The sequence below is a fragment of the Salmo salar genome, chromosome 03, assembly GCF_965601325.2.
Source record: "Salmo salar chromosome 03, fSalSal1, whole genome shotgun sequence".
NCBI classification, from domain to species: domain Eukaryota; kingdom Metazoa; phylum Chordata; class Actinopteri; order Salmoniformes; family Salmonidae; genus Salmo; species Salmo salar.
Genome location: NC_138293.1, coordinates 58,656,283 through 58,673,846, shown reverse-complemented (window position 1 = coordinate 58,673,846; position 17,564 = coordinate 58,656,283). Strand labels below are relative to the sequence as shown.

General features: G+C 43.4%; 1 protein-coding gene and 1 pseudogene across 4 annotated transcripts in view; both read left to right on the top strand.

Annotated features, from left to right (window-relative positions):
• Window positions 1-13,213, top strand: part of mpp2a (MAGUK p55 scaffold protein 2a) — a 26,507-nt gene extending 13,294 nt beyond the window's left edge. For 3 of the 4 annotated variants that reach the window (XM_014192588.3, XM_082973624.1, XM_082973622.1), the window contains exons 4-13: window positions 3,724-3,876; window positions 4,090-4,245; window positions 4,576-4,803; window positions 5,955-6,086; window positions 6,268-6,373; window positions 9,338-9,409; window positions 9,550-9,711; window positions 9,925-10,127; window positions 10,258-10,386; window positions 11,456-13,213. In XM_014192588.3, coding sequence (XP_014048063.1) covers window positions 3,724-3,876; window positions 4,090-4,245; window positions 4,576-4,803; window positions 5,955-6,086; window positions 6,268-6,373; window positions 9,338-9,409; window positions 9,550-9,711; window positions 9,925-10,127; window positions 10,258-10,386; window positions 11,456-11,632 — 1,518 coding nt within the window. In that variant the 3' untranslated portion in view covers window positions 11,633-13,213. The remainder of the gene's footprint in view (window positions 1-3,723; window positions 3,877-4,089; window positions 4,246-4,575; window positions 4,804-5,954; window positions 6,087-6,267; window positions 6,374-9,337; window positions 9,410-9,549; window positions 9,712-9,924; window positions 10,128-10,257; window positions 10,387-11,455) is intronic. The other variant, XM_082973623.1, reaches the window with a different exon arrangement.
• On the top strand, window positions 12,387-17,564 carry LOC106600779 (inactive all-trans-retinol 13,14-reductase-like; annotated as a pseudogene).

The following is a 17,564-nucleotide window of genomic DNA, read 5'->3' as shown; positions in this document are numbered from 1 at the left end:
TTTAAGCACAACAGGTCTTGATCATTTTGTTATTCATTTATTCATTATTAGTCGGGGCCAGTAAATTTAATTATTTAAATGAGGTAATCTCTTGTGTCAAGGAGGACTGATGAAGAGGGTAATATGATCTCAAACTAGTCGACATCTGAGGATGTGGAACTGTCATGCCCCAGCACTAATGACTGCTCCTGGACCGCTTTGATGCCAGATGATGGGAGGAATCTCGCTCTCTCTCTCTCTCCAATCAAATCAAATTGTATTTGTCACATGCGCCGAATACAACAGGTGTAGACCTTACAGTGAAATGCTTACTTACAAGCCCTTAACCAACAATGCAGTTTTAAGAAAATACCCCAAAAAGTAAGAGACAAAAATAACAAATAATTAAAGAGCAGCAGTAAAATAACAATAGCGGGGCTATATACAGACGGTAGTGGTACAGAGTCAATGTGCAGGGGCACCGGTGTCGAGGTAATTGAGGGAATATGTACATGTAGGTAGAGAAATTAAAGTGACTATGCATAGATAATAACAGAGAGTAGCAGCAGCGTAGAAGGGGGGGGGGGGGGCAATGCACATAGTCTGGGTAGCCATTTGATTAGATGTTCTGAAGTCTTATGGCATGGGAGTAGAAGCTGTTTAGAAGCCCCTTGGACCTAGACTTGGTGCTCCGGTACCGCTTGCCGTGCGGTAGCAGAGAGAACAGTCTATGACTAGGGTGGCTGGAGTCTTTGACAACTTTTAGGGCCTTCTTCTGACACCGCCTGGTATAGAGGTCCTGGATGGCAGGAAGATTGGCTTCAGTGATGTACTGGGCCGTACGCACTACCCTCTGTAGTGCCTTGCGGTCAGAGGCCGAGCAGTTGCCATACAAGGCAGTGATGAAACCCGTCAGGATGCTCTCGATGGTGCAGCTGTAAAACCTTTTGAGGATCTAAGGACCCATGCCAAATCTTTTCAGTCTCCTGAGGGGGAATAGGTTTTGTCTTTCCCTCTTTCCCTCTTGGTGTGCTTGGACCATGTTAATTTGTTGGTGATGTGGACGCCAAGGAACTTGAAGCTCTCAACCTGCTTTACTACAGCCCTGTCGATGAGAATGGGGGCGTGCTCGGTCCTCCTTTTCATGTAGTCCACAATCATCTCCTTTGTCTTGATCACGTTGAGGGAGAGGTTGTTGTCCTTGCACCACACGGTCAGGTTTCTGTCTTCCTCCCTATAGGTTGTCTCATCGTTCTTGGTGATCAGGCCTACCACTGTTGTGTCATCGGCAAACTTAATGATGGTGTTGGAGTCGTGCAGTCATAAGTGAACAGGGAGTACAGGAGGGGACTGAGCACGCATCCCTGAGGGGCCCCCGTGTGTTGGATCAGCGTGGCGGATGTGTTGTTACCTACCCTTACCACCTGGAGTTAGTGATGAGCTTTTTGGGCACTATGGTGTTGAATTCTGAGCTGTAGTCAATGAATGGCATTCTCACATAAGTGTTCCTTTTGTCAAGGTGTGAAAGGACAGTGTGGAGTGCAATATTGATTGCATCATCTGTGGATCTGTTGGGGTGGTATGCAAATTGGAGTGGGTCTAGGGTTTCTGGGATAATGGTGTTGATGTGAGCTATGACCAGCCTTTCAATGCACTTCATGGCTACAGATGTGAGTGCTACGGGTCGGTAGTCATTTAGGCAGGTTACCTTAGTGTTCTTGGGCACAGGGACTATGGTGGTCTGCTTGAAACATGTTGGTATTACAGACTCAGACAGGGAGAGGTTGAAACTGTCAGTGAAGACACTTGCAAGTTGGTCATTGCATCCTCAGAGTACACGTCCTGGTAATCCATCTGGCCCTGCGGCCTTGTGAATGCTGACTTGTTTAAAGGTCTTACTCACATCGGCTGCAGAGAGCGTGATCACACAGTCGTCCGGAACAGCTGATGCTCTCATGCATGTTTCAGTGTTACTTGCCTCGAAGCGAGCATAGAAGTTATTTAGCTCGTCTGGTAGGCTCGTGTCACTGCGCAGCTCTCGGCTGTGCTTTCCTTTGTATTTTGTAATAGTTTGCAAGCCCTGCCACATCCGACGAGCTTCGGAGCCGGTGTAGTACGATTCGATCTTAGTCCTGCATTGACACTTTGCCTGTTTGATGGTTCGTCGGAGGGCGTAGCGGGATTTCTTATAAGCTTTCTCTCCCTCTTCTCTCTTGCACACACAGACACACACACACACACACACACACACACACACACACACACACACACACACACACACACACACACACACACACACACACACGCACACAGGCTCTCCCCTACAGGGGAAATGAGAAGTGACAGCCCAGACTAAAAATAGCACTCCTAATGGAGGCCTGACATTGATTTGCCTTTAAGCACAGTTTGTCAATGAACCAGATATAAGGTGTATGTGCACTCCTAGTCCACCAGGTGGCATGATTACCAAAGAGTTTAAATTACAGTTTTGGTCTGGCAGTGAGGACCATATACTCTGTGTAGGTGGGTCACTTTGCCCTTAAGTGTTGATTCCAGTACAGATTTGCTTAATCCTTCTTCATAGTAAGTTTATGTTTAAGGAAGGATAGGGTGATCCTAAATCTGCTCTTATGACAACCACTGGGCTAGAAGCCTAAATTCCTGGCTGGTGCCAGATGCCACTCAGTCCCAGACCTCAGGGTCGTGTCTGGCCCATCCCTTCAGTTGTTAATGTCCACTAATTCTCTCAAGAATTACTTTCAAACATGTGCTTTTACATTAAAGACATGATCAGCTGACTTTGAACTCAATTCCCTCTGTGAATGAACTTCAAAGGGAAAGTCAGTCAGCCAGCTTTCTTAATAAGGACATTTTGGGCGGATCTTGGAGCTTCTGTGAAATATTAATGGCTTACACACTACTTTGATGAAAAATATTTAATTCATCAGATAAAAGTTACAGAGAACTAAAAAAAAAGTACAAAAAATAAAATTGAAAGATGTTGATATACATTTTAAGGTGCAAAGTATGTGTACTTACTATTTTTAAAGTACCCAAAACCATTCTGAAGCATACTTATTTCCATCTTAAAGAGATTCTCCAGTACTTTTGGATACTTTTTAGCCAGTAGTTCTGAAAATTGTGTGTGCATTTTGCTAGCTGTCACTCAAATGGTGAGGGGCTGAAGAACATTGGCTAGAACTCAAATTGTTAGGGGGCTGACCCACGTGGGAGAAAATTTTGTGAAAAATGTCGCAGCACAGCTTCCAGAAAAACAGTCGCTTTCAAACTAGGGATTTCATAGCTTATTGAGGTAAAACAGTAATTCTGCGCATAGATTATACATGTGTGAACTGCACATTGACACATCCAGCACAAAGCGGGAGGTTTAAAAAAAAAAATAATATAAGTTCCTGAGCATGTCTTTAATAAGTATACATTTGTATTTCAAATATGTATTCAAATAAAAGTATAGGTGTGTGTGTGTGTCTCCTTATGTCTTATGCCTTATGTCTCCTTGTGTCTCCTTTTAGTGTTGTCTCTCTTGTCGTGACGTGTGTTTTGTCCTATATTTTTATTGAATTTATTTGTATTTTTAATCCCAATCCCCCTCCCCGCAGATGGCCTTTTGCCTTTTGGTAGACCGTCATTGTAAATAAGAATTTGTTCTTAACTGACATGCCTAGTTAAATAAAGGTTAAATTACAAAAAAGATATAATAATTTAAAACAAAATGTCCCGTAGGAGCCGGAGAGTCTGGAGGAGACCAGGTTAGAGGCGGTGAGGGACAACAACGTAGAGCTGGTCGAGGAGATCCTCAGAGAGCTGAGTCCCTTCACACACCAAAGCAACAGCGCAGCAGAGCTCACGCGCATCCTCAACGAACCCCACTTTCAGGTACACACGCAGAAGCACACATAGTGCGCACACACACCCACACCCATTAAACCACACACTCATGTGGACATCAATGCACGCATACGCCTACCTAGACGTGCAGAGAAGAAATGTCCTTCATCACATACTCCACTATTTAGTCTTATGAAAGTATTTCTTGTAGCCTCAGTCTGCTGTCAATCTAATGTTCTCTCTCTGCCGACTGGTTCCCAGTCTCTGCTGGAGACCCATGACTCGGTGGCATCCCAGGTGTGTGACACCCCTCCCCCCAGCCCCTGTGCCTACATGGAGCTCCCTGTCAGCAACCAGCCCGTGCCCCCAGATGCCGTCCGGATGGTGGGCATCCGCAAAGTGGCTGGTGAACACTTGGTTAGTACCGCCTTGCTCTTTGTCTATCACCTATCTGTTATAGATAGCATGGCACCCAGAGTTTAGGTGTTTTAGTCAACTCTTCCTTCTTTGGCTGAATCACAAACAGGCTAGTGGTTTTAACCATGGTGTATAATTGTGGCCATAGTGTATCCTCATTCATGTCCTTTTTTCAAGAGAGGGAATTCCCATTATTTTGTCATTTTAGATATTTGATTGAACATATAGGACATTGTAGAAGGACAATTAAGAGAGGAGAGAGTTTGTGCCAAAGTATAAACACCCCATGCCACACATACTCATTAGTTTATATGTTTTGAACCTGTTCAGGGCGTGACTTTCCGTGTGGAGGCAGGGGAGCTGGTGATTGCCAGGATCCTCCACGGAGGGATGATCGACCAACAGGGACTCCTCCACGCGGGTGACATCATCAAGGAGGTGAACGGGAAGGAGGTGGGTGAGGACCCGAGGGTTCTGCAGGAGATGCTGCAGGATGCCAGCGGCAGCGTGGTGCTCAAGATCCTCCCTAGCTATCAGGAGGGCCACGCGCCAGGACAGGTAGGAGTTAACAATAAGTACCGGAGTGAACAATAAAGTACCAGAGTGAACAATATAGTACCAGAGCGAACATTAAGTACCAGAGTGAACAATAAAGTACCAGAGTGAACAATAAAGTACCAGAGTGAACAATAAAGTACCAGAGTGAACAATAAAGTACCAGAGTGAACAATAAAGTCCCAGAGTGAACAATAAAGTACCAGAGTGAACAATAAAGTACCAGAGTGAACAATAAAGTACCAGAGTGAACAATAAAGTACCAGAGTTAGCAATAAAGTACCAGACGTGAACAATAAAGTACCAGAGTTAACAATAAAGTACCAGAGTTAACAATAAAGTACCAGAGTTAGCAATAAAGTACCAGAGTGAACAATAAAGTACCAGAGTTAGCAATAAAGTACCAGAGTTAACAATAAAGTACCAGAGTTAACAATAAAGTACCAGAGTTAGCAATAAAGTACCAGAGTGAACAATAAAGTACCAGAGTTAGCAATAAAGTACCAGAGTGAACAATAAAGTACCAGAGTTAACAATAAAGTACCAGAGTGAACAATAAAGTACCAGAGTTAACAATAAAGTACCAGAGTTAACAATAAAGTACCAGAGTTAGCAATAAAGTACCAAGGCACCAGTCTGCTAGAACTCACCCCCTCATTCTCCGGCCTCTGTTGTCATGGATACCACAAGGCGGAGGGGGCTGAGTTTTTCCTTACAGTATGTCTTTTGGGGGATTTCTTTCCTTTTATCTTCACTCGTTCCGTGGCTGGAAGGCTGTGGAAAAAGAGGGATGGGAAGATAGTCTGAAAGTACAAACCAGTTGTCAGCAGAAGGCTGTTATGGCTGCTGAGGAAGTGTTGATATTTACAGTAACGTAGTTCAACTGAGGATTATAGAGAGTCGTTTGTTTTTATGCGTTCTTGTTGATAATGGCATTGATCAGCTGGAATACTGTATACAGCTGTATACTCTGAATGCACATACTGCATGATCTAGAGGAAAACATCCACTTCGATAAACAAATGTAAACTTTGCAAGTTAGAAGTGTGCACAAATCGAGCTTCGCTTTTTTAATTTGGTACGAAATGTTCAACACTATCCAACAGTAACAGACTCGTAACCATCTGTATGTATGTACTTCCTGTTCCCCACAGGTGTTTGTGAAGTGTCACTATGACTACGACCCGGCCAATGACAACCTGATCCCGTGTAAAGAGGCAGGGCTTAAGTTCTACACCGGTGACATCCTGCAGATCGTCAATCAGGATGACCTCAACTGGTGGCAGGTGGGTCCATAGGGATTATTTTGCCATGTACTGTACTGCATGTAACACAACTTATTTTGTGTATTGCTTCTGTTGTCAATACTATCAGCCTCTGTATTCGTCTACTTGTGCCTATCGGTACACGGTGTGCGTGCTGGTGGGTCTAAGTATTGATGAGAGAATCATCCTGTGGGTCTGTCAGGCTCGTCGTTGTGTGGAGGGAGGAAGTGCTGGGCTGATCCCCAGTCAGCTGCTGGAGGAGAAGAGAAAAGCCTTTGTCAAGCGAGACGTGGAGCTGGCCCCCGCAGGTAGGACCAGTGCATAGGGCTGTGGCAGTCATGCCATTTTGCCAGACGGTTATTGCCGTGCAAAAGACTGCCGGTCTCACGGTAATCGACCGATAATTGACACAAACACGTTTAGTATCTCCAGGTCTCCACGCATACAAGCCACTGATGTGCGCTTTTGGATCATCTACATTTAAAAAAAGTATTATAAATCAATTTAATATACATCATCACAATAAATCCATGATTTATCTTAGTCAGGTCTAAGGAAATGTTATCAAATGAAAATGTCTTTCAGAAGAACAGAATATGATCTGGCCTACTGTGTGTTATCTGGCTATGCTCCATGCCATAGGCTGCAGGCTTGTTCATTTAGCTGACAAGACATGCCTATAAGTCCCATGCTATTATTTTATTTTATCCGATTTTATAGTAATACGAATATAATAGAACTCAATAAAATAGAAAGGATATTTTTTCCCCATTACAGAGCCACGTTGATCATAAAATGATGATTTGAAACAGGTCCTATATGCTAGCTTTAGAGTTATTTGGCAACTTTAGTTGTGAATGATACAAACCTTAGAATGTCTTAGAAATCAAAACATATATGGGCTGCATGATGCGACTATAGGATATTGATGAATTGAGAAAGTAACAAAAAAAGCTTGGGCTCTGTTCCTTGCCTCAGGCTGCACAGCTGTTTTCTCATCAGGTGATCATATTTACACCCATCAGACTATTCTCAATTTAATCTTGTCTTTTCTAAGAAAAGATTGTGTTTATCTTGTCTTTACTCAAATTTGTTTCGATTTAGAATTGCCCATTATTAAATGGGCAGGAACAGGGGCAGAAACAGGGGCAGGGGGAAAAATGCATGTCATCTGTATGTGCTCAAATAGCGAATGGAGGCCGTGCTTCCCGTCAGTCCGTTTTGTAGTCTACTTCCGTTTTATAGCGGAGCATGAGCTTAATATGAGCAGCTGAGAAATAAATAGAAGAAGACTTATTTCATTCCACCCATCAACCACTGTTTGAGGAGCATGCTCTCTCTACCCCGACACGTGATATTTTCCTCCAAACTCTGTATACCACGGGCTCTCAAACCTTGTTCCTGTAGCTACTCAATGCTTCATTTGGGAAACCAAGTGAAATCTGTTAGGGAACATCAATAGTAACGTCTTTTCGCAACAAAACATATTTCACTAAACTGTTGACAGCCCGTCTGCGCGCTCAGGAAAAGGAATAAAGGCGAGAGCGGAGGAGATGGAAATGCGTGATGGTGAGATATTCTGTATAGCTGAAGGTAATGTGAGTCTCAATTAATTATGAAAATATAAAAAGCCCTATTACTAGGCTATTCAAAATCAGGCTAACTGTAGGCTAACTGTAAACCGCCCTGCACAAACAATGAACCAACAGCATCACCTAGGACTGGCTATACGTTCTCTCCCAGACTCATGGATAGACATTTTGGAGAGTAACATAAGGTAACCAGTCCATCCAGTATGTATAATAATACGGTCCACACTCAAAGGCGATTACTCAAATGAGCTTAATTTTGGAGCATAGGCTAGACCAATTATGTACCAAGACATTTTAAATCAGTTTTGTTTCATTTGTTTTCTGCCATGCGTAATATGCGGTAGGCTATGTATTGTATAACGGCACAATCATGTTGGGTACAACCAAAGCATGTCTAGAGTACATAAAAATGAGATTACTGTGACTTAATGGTCAAATGAAATTTTACTGTGGTCATGGCTCATAACTGCGGGTGTGGCAGTCATTCAGTCACCCAACATCCCTAGCAGTGCAGCCCACCTTATAAACTCATCATAACACTTACCCCCTGTCTGTCTGTCTGTCTGTCTGTCTGTCTGTCTGTCTGTCTGTCACTCCTCACAGACAGCTTTTAATATGAGCCAGATCGTCAGATCCTTGATGTGTAGCTTTTATGTAGAGGGGAATGATGTTGTGCTGGGCATTAGAGGTCTTCATAGATCCACCTGTACCCGAATACAGAGAACCGATCCGGGACCCGATTGGGTCTGGATCCTGAATTCTAAATAATGTCACGGCTCTGATATGATTGTCAGGGGTCTCGGGTATGTTTCATTTGAACTGACTTGTCCGAAAGGACCCGTACGTATTCGAAAGGCGAATGCTACAGTAGAGAGAGATAAATTGTATAATTTATGCTGCTGCTTGTTGGTCAATCATAAACCATCAACGCGTCATAGAGCCTCCATGGAAAGAGTTGTGTGATATCTAATCAATGGAAGATGGAATTAAAAGTTAAAGGAGCAGGATAGGCTACAACAACTATGAGCCAACAGTTAGGCTGCTACTTAATATTCTGATGGAGTTGTTGTTATTTCTAACTGTAGGACGAGAAAGCTCATGCAGCCTCAATTAGCCTAGCTAGCTAGCTTAACTAGCTTCTCTCGGTTTGATGCAGTCAAGACAGGTACTACTTAAGTATATTGGATGATAAATAACCTAGCTATGGCAGCAAGTCGGCTTGGTTGGTGGCTGTCTCTCGTCTTTCCCTCCGTCCTCCCTGCGCCACTCGCTCACAGTAACACACCTCTTCCTCCTCTCCCTCGTGCTTTATCAGCTCTGGTTAATAACGTGGGTTAAAAACTTCCCTTTTCTGCTGCTTCCCTTACTCGGATCGGGTCAGGATCCGACCAGGTCTATAATGAGTGGGTTTAGTTGTCCTCTGGTCCGTTCGGAATGGGTATCTATATTTAAAAAATAATAGTTATGCATATTGGGTCCGGGTGGGAAAGCAACATGGCCATTTTGGAATGTTTCCAACTTTTTGGACCAATGATCTCTACTTGGCATTGTTATATACTGCCCCCTAGTGTAAAATCAAATGGATGATTAATAAGAAAACCATGTGAATACCTGCGGATGAATGTGGATAAATGGAGTTTGTATGGGATCATCATTGTTTCTTGTGTGTTATTGTGACAGGAAATCTTTGTACTGGAGTGGCGGGAAAGAACAAGAAGAAAAAGATGATGTATCTAACTACTAAGAATGCAGGTGGGAATTTCTTCAATTCTGATAATTCTGAGTGTTTCTGTAAGTTACATTGAAATATTAACAAATAAAATTCTCTCTCTCCCTCTCTCTGTTTTCTCTCTCTCTCTCTCTCTCTCTCTCTCTCTCTCTCTCTCTCTCAGAGTTTGACAGGCACGAGTTGCTGATCTATGAGGAGGTTGCCAAGGTGCCTCCATTCCGCAGGAAGACGTTGGTTCTGATTGGTGCTCTGGGAGTGGGCCGACGCAGCCTGAAGAACAAACTGATGCTGTCTGACCCACAACACTACGGCACCACCATCCCCCGTGAGTGTTGCTAACGCTAACTTTCCAACTAATTAACAACAACAAAATGCTAACATGCTATAGCCAGCCCTTTTTGAATTTGGATTGAACCCATTGTGTTAGGACACCTTTATACAGTAACTAGGGATTGTTGAAACCGTTTCCAGCGAGTTTCTCTGGATAAGAGTGTCTGTTAAATGACTAAAATGTACATCATCTTCTTGCCTCCTCCAGACACCTCCAGAAAGCCAAAGTCAGGGGAGCGGGAGGACCAGATGTATGCCTTCACCTCGCGGAGCAAGATGGAGGCAGACATCAAGAATGGCCGCTACCTGGAGCATGGCGAGTACGACGGCAATCTCTACGGCACCAAGATGGACTCCATCCATGAGGTGGTGGAGGCCGGTCGCATCTGTGTACTGGACGCCAATCCTCAGGTAGGAGCGACTGGCCACATTGTGGCCTCACACACCACAATCTGGAGCCCTATCTGGGTGAATTCAGGGTTCTAACAGTTATAGACATTTGTACCTCTTACAGACATTGTATTCCTTGTACTACTTCCAGGCCTTGAAGGTACTGCGGACGTCGGAGTTCCTGCCTTACGTGGTGTTCATCAAGGCCCCTGATTTTGAGGTCCTTAAGGCCATGAACCAGTCGGCCATCGAGACTGGAGTTGTCACCAAGCAGTTGACGGTAAGCACCAGGGTGAAGCCAAACAGAGGATAATGACTGAATGGAAAACTCAATGACAACTACTGACTATGTCTTTCATTCAGGAAGACCAACGTGCCTCAATTTGTTTAGCCATTATACACTGAGTGTACAAAACATTAAGGACACATGCTCTTTCCACGACATAGACTGACCAGGTGAAAGCTATGATCCCTTATTGATGTCACTTGTTAAATCCACATTAATCTGTGTAGATGAAGGGGAGGAGACAGGTTAACGAATGATTTTTAAGCCGCGAGACAATTTAGACACGGATTGTGTATGTGTGCCATTCACAGGGTGAATGGGAAAGACAAAAGATTGAAGTGCCTTTGAACAGGGTATGGTAGTAGGTGACAGGCTCATCGGTTGTGTCAAGAACTGCAATGCTGCTGGGGTAGGGGGGTGAGGTGTAGCACTTACTACTTAGAGACATTGGGACTAGAAGATTCTATCTGATATTTTTGTCAAAAATGCGTAAGTCACATATAATAGATCTTTAGATGATCTTCATACTGTATGTCTGTGAAGTTTGATTTTTGAAAAAGTACATTTTAACAACTAGGAAGTTCTATCTGCATAAATCCATTTCAACTTGGAGCTATCAAATCACAAGCCTGAACAAATACAGACGGACCAATCAGAACACGTCTTTGCCAACAACACTGTCTGAAATCTTAAAGTAAATTGCACATCATTGTTCAGTGATGACAGTAATTTGTCTGATGATCATAATACATTGCTTATCTGGGTAAAATAGGGTTATTCTATCATTTATGTATTCAAATAACTGCAGTCTTTTAAAAAACGAAACATGTCTAATTCAGAAGTGTCAGGTAGAACTATGCTTTGTGCAGATAGAACCTTATAGTCCCAAGGTCACAACTTGCTGTAAAGCTGAAAGGCGCTAATGTTGCTCACTAGCTACATGCTTGAGCTTCCAGGTTCGTACCTATTGGCGCCTTCCTAAACAGAACTAATTAGCTTGTTCAGGGCCTGTTCCCTTCCTGTTACTCTTAGTTCTAACAACTGACATCTTTGTTCTCTGTAGGATTCAGAGCTGAAGAGAACAGTGGATGAGAGCACCCGCATCCAGACGGCCTACGGACACTACTTTGACCTCACCATCGTCAACGACAACCTGGACGAGAGCTACAGGAACCTGAAGGCAGCTCTGGAGAAGGTCTCTGCTACCCAGCAGTGGGTCCCAGTCACCTGGGTCTTCTAGTGGGAGACAGAAGGACAAGAGGGTGGAGTCGAACACTTGTTCTCTCATTCATCCCCACAAGACATCTGATGATACTGTCTGGCTCATCATCACAGTGACCTCTGGACCTCTGACCTTTGGATCCCATACTGTACATAAGACTGAACTGACAGCGTTCTTTTTGCTGTGTATGTATTGCTTTTGGAAATCTGTCGACAAAACATCAAGGATTTTCTTGTTTGGGCATTATGGGATTCTGGTGTGTGTGTGTGTGTGCATGTGTGTGCGTGTGCGTGCATTCGTGTGGTTGCAGAGTGTCTTTACCATAATCCTGGTCACTACATTGACTCTTTAGTTCAGCAATAGTTCATCTATGTTCACATGAATCATTAAATGGACGTTCAGAATATGAAATAGATAATCTTACATCAAAACAGTAAACAGCGGTAGATGGCCTTCTACTGTTTATGTCTTCACTACAGGTCTGACACACACACACACACACACACACACACACACACACACACACACACACACACACACACACACACACACACACACACACACACACACACACACACACACCAAATTCTATTTTTATTACCACATTCTATTTTTTGTATGGTTGCGTTCAAGTTGGAACACTTTTTGACACCTACTGTTGGGTATTTATTTTTTCTATCATTTCAAAAAGGCAAGACACTAAGGTGTGATAATAGAACATCAAAATAATTTGAAGATAGCATGTAGATGCATCGAGAGATGTGTATGATAGATGGACTGTAAGTACAACCTTTATTTATGTAACTACACAGATACTTTTTATATATGTTTTTGATGTGCCAAAAGCCTTCTTTCTCTTTTAGTTCATAAAAATACTATTCCCAGGTCTGCTCTACAGTACAGTACACACCAGTTTGACATGGTAAAGGCTCCAGAAATTTACTTGATGGGTTCCTTGCTGTTTACTTGTCAAACTGGGCAGACCTTTTTATTCCACTTTCGTAACAGAAGATCTTGTGATGCAGTGGTACAGGATGTCTATTGGGTCAGTTGAAATCGATGCACCCCAGGCTTTGGGAAATTTGGTGATAATTAGTTTGGGGTCGTATTCACTAGACACGAAACAGTAGAAAACAGACTGAGGATGTACTCTGTACTGTACAGGATAGCTTGTTTTCGTTTTCCGTTGCAAAACATTTAGCTAGAATGTGCCCCAATGAACACGACCCTGGAAACTCCAGAGGAACGACACACAACAATGACAAGTTTGTGTACTCCTGATGAGTGTAAGGTCATAGTTTCTGCCTTTTAGTATGGTTTCTACATTCCATGATGCTCACGTGTATCCATGGCATTTTCAAGTACCTAGAATATGAGTTTGGAGATTTCAATTAGATGAATTCATGACTGAACGATTTCAAGAAGCTTGTGTATTTGACTGTGTATCAGTCACCTTTTCTAGACGTACTGTAAATGACAGACTGTGAATGTAGATATACAGTAGACTAGAGGCAAACGCTAACTACAGTGACAGTGTGTTGTTTATAGGAAAATGAACTGTACATTTGATGATGTCCACAATTAAACGTCTAAAATCAATGAGACCAAATTGACGTCTGATTCCATGGAAGGATCAAATAGCATCCAAGTAAAGCTACATTTATCAGGGGGTTTAGGAAACAACAAGCCCATGTGCAAGGGATTTCCAGTGTTAAGAACAAATATGGTGGCCAAGCCCATGATAACTTACTATTGGTAGGCCTATCAGGATGATATGCATTCCAAGCCATAATGACCTCATCTAACTCCATTTTCCACTGTCACTAAAAATAATGGATGGTTCCAAAGAACTGATTTTCAATTAATCTTGCATAAGATATTAGATGATCGATGCCTCATCAACCTTCAACCTTCGGTCTCTTCCGCAACAGACAGGGAATCTCTTTGCCTTTGTAGGTCAGAGAAGGTCCGTTATTTTTAGGTTATTTTCCACCTCAGGACTTTCCGCCATCTACCAACCAACAAACACAATACTAAAAACAGCTCCAACAAACGTAGGTGTTCCCTTCAGGACGTGACGCATAAGGCCTTAATGTGTATGTACTCAAGTTGTTGGGTCTGGTAAGGTTATTCTTGTTTGTTAATCTCAGTGAAAAAGCAGAATTTGTTTGAGGACTTACAAAGCGAAAACTAGTCTCTGGTGAGTGGTGACAGACGGCCAGAGGCCAGTGCTCACGCAAGAGTTCGTTCAGGGTTGCAGAGATTAAGCAAAAGGTAATGGCGTGCAGTCTTTAAAAAAACAATTTAGGCACAATCATAAGGGAGGATCATTGGGTAGGATAAGCTTCTAATACATACACAAATGATCCAGCAAATATTCTCTTACCACCTCAACCCCCTCCCTCTGTCAGGTATCCACTACCTGGACCAGATCAGTGAGGGCCAGATCCAGTTCTCCAGTATGGAGCAGCACTTTGACACACTGATCCTAGGTCAGAGTGAAGGCCGTAGGGACTACCACATCCTCTCTGGGAAGACGGAGATGGCAGAGAGCCTGAAGAGGCAGTTTCCTGATGATGTGGAGGCCTTGAATTAATATTACAAGTATATGAAGGTGATGTGTGTGTGTGCGCGCGCGCATTTGCGTGCGTGCGTGTGTGTGTGTGCGTATGTGTGTGCATGTCTGATCATAACCCCTCTCATGTCTCCCCATGTTGCAGAAGGCAGCTCGTCATATAAAATCTCCTGGCTGGCCTCAAGATGATGCCCGTGTGGCTGGTACACTTCCTGGCTCAGACCGGCATATTAGAGCGCATCTCCTCAGTGTTCCGCATGGCCATTACCAAACACACAGAGAAGATGGCCACTCTGACCAAGAACAAAGACCTACACGCCCTCTCCGCATACCTCTCTATGGTCAGTCCCTATACACATCCACTCGCAGGGTGAATTCCAATGCGTTTTTTATTGGACAACCATTTTCCGAACTGAACTGACACATTTGGTAGTTTACAACCTAGTCCTAGAACATACAATTGAGTGCTCTTCTGTCCTTCTTGAATGTAGAGCATGTGGTTATGTTTGTCCCTCTCTGCATGTTCTGTAATGCAGTGGTTTGGGGGGGAAGGCGCCCTGACATTTTCAAATGTGAAATAGGGATCCCTGTGGGAAAAAGGTTGGGAACCCCTGCTCTATTGTGAAATGTAACTTTAACTGGATGTCCTTGACTCTGTTTCCCCTGCTGATAGGTGTTCCCCCTAAGGAATCCAGTTTCCTAATGAATACTCTACTGCTGCAGCACTATAAAGAGGGGATCCTACTACCCCATTGGAGGGGCCAGTGAGATCGCCTTCTACATCATTCCCAGTCATCCGGAAGGCAGGTGGCGCTGTGCTGGTCAGAGCCCCTGTACAGAGGGTCCTTCTGAATGAGGAGGGCTCCGCGTATGGTCGGTATCTAGTTCACGGGGGGAAAGCACTAAAGCAATGACTCATTTTACTATTAGATATGCTTACTGTTGATCGTCTTTTATGGGAGTCTTTGGTGTTACATTAGACTCATTGCAAAGTGAGTTGTTGGTCTATTTTATTATTATTATTTATTTATTTCATCTTTATTTAACCAGGTAGGCCAGTTGAGAACAAGTTCTCATTTACAACTGCGACCTGGCCAAGATAAAGCAAGGCAGTGCGACACAAACAACAGAGAGTTACACATGGGATAAACAAACTTACAGTCAATAACACAATAGAAATATATATATACAGTGTGTGCAAATGTAGTAAGATTAGGGAGGTAAGGCAATAAATAGGCCATATTGGCGAAATAATTACAATTTAGCAATTAAATACTGGAGTGATAGAAGATGATGAATGTGCAAGTAGAGATACCGGGGTGCAAAGGAGCAAAAAATAAATAACAATATGGGGATGAGGTAGATGGGTAGGCTATTTACAGATGTGCTGTGTACAGGTGCAATGATCGGTAAGCTGCTCTGACAGCTGATGCTTAAAGTTAGTGAGGGAGATATAAGACTCCAGCTTCAGTCATTTTTGCAATTCGTTCCAGTCATTGGCAGCAGATCACTGGAAGGAAAGGCGGCCAAAGGAGGAGTTGGCTTAGAGGATGACCAGTGAAATATACCTACTGGAGCGCGTGCTACGGGTGGGTGCTGCTATGGTGACCAGTGAGCTAAGGCGGGGCTTTACCTAGCAAAGACTTTTAGATGACCTGGAGCCAGTGGTTTTGGCGACGAATATGAAGCAAGGGCCAGCCAACGAGAGCATACAGATCACAGTGGTGGGTAGTATATGGGGCTTTGGTGACAAAACGGATGGCACTGTGATAGACTACATCCAATTTGCTTAGTAGAGTGTTGGAGGCTATTTTGTAAATGACATTGCCGAAGTCAAGGATCGGTAGGATAGTCAGTTTTACGAGGGTATGTTTGGCAGCTGAGAGGAGGTGGTGGGGAACATCTCCATGATGTTCATTCATTACCCCTCTGCCAAAGACCCCACCTCCAGTACCTGCCATCCAGGTAGCTGCCTCAACAACACACACCTGCACCAATAATAAATCACATTCAATTTGTCACCTGATTCGTAAACAACAGGTGCAGACTAACGGTGAAATGCTTCCTATATAGAATATAACACAGCATTTGAATTCATAGAGCACCCATCACACCAACAGAAACTCTGAAAAGACAGAGTAAAAGCATAGTAAATCCCAAAAAATAATTTAGATGATGAGTGATAATCAGTGCTTCAATGCAGCTGAAGGTCTATTTTCATACAAAAAAGGCAGATAGTTTGAGATATTAATGATGAGAAACAGTTTTTATAGTTCAAATGATTGTGTTCTAAGACTTTCTCTCCACCTCCCAACAGGGAAGTCCTGTATGACTCTGTTGACCATGGCCAAGTTTGAGTGGTTTGAGGACTGGAAAGATACCAAGCTAAACAAGAGAGGGTCTGATTACAAAGACCTGAAGATGAGCATGGCCAAGGAGCTCCTAGACTGGGCACTGGTTGTCTTCCCTCACCTCAGGGATAAGGTACTTTGAAAATATAGCTTCATTTGAACATAACTGGTCAAAATACATTGTCATATTCAATTTACTGACTTATACCGTAGAGTGGAGTTTTTTGGACAATCAAAAGAGGCATTATAATTCGTTACCACACCCATTGTGCTTGAAATCAAGACGTCTTTGAAGCAATAATGTCATCCAATCGTAATGATGTCTCACACCTGCTGGCTGTCTCTGTACCTACCAGCACAAGATGTTGAAAATATGTATTTTTGGTTGAAAGATGTTGAAAAAAAACATCTTTCAACCAATTTTGCTCACTGGGTACCTTGTGTGCCTATAGGTGGTGTATATGGAGGCTTCCACACCCCTGACCAACATGCACTACCTGGGCGCCCCGCGTGGGGAGATGTATGTGGCTGAACACAACCTGGACCACTTCAGCCGGGAGACGGCGGCCAGAACCCGGCACCCCACGGACATCAAGGGATTCTACCTCACCGGTGAGTAAGAAATAGTTCAGCGTTGTAGTATTTGAGTTTTATTTGAGTACATTTGTCACAAAGGCACAAGGTGATGCTTGACTGTGGCAGTTGTATGAGTTAGTCAGTGGAATAATAAGCAAGAAATGAAAGTCATTTTAAGGTGCTAACGTAGATAATACTGTTTCTGGTCTATGCTAGATGGTTCGACACATTGTACAAACTTACCATCAGTAGTTTTCATTTCAGCAAACCTTTGTCTTGTTCTGAACCCCAGGACAGGATGTGTTCTGTAACGGGATGGGCCGGTGCTCTGCACGGAGGAATCGTGTGTGCCTCGACAGTTCTGGACCGTATTCTCTACATGGACCTCCTATCTCTGAAGAAACAGCTCAAAAAGCAGACTCGTGAAAAGGCTCGTAACAAGGCCTGA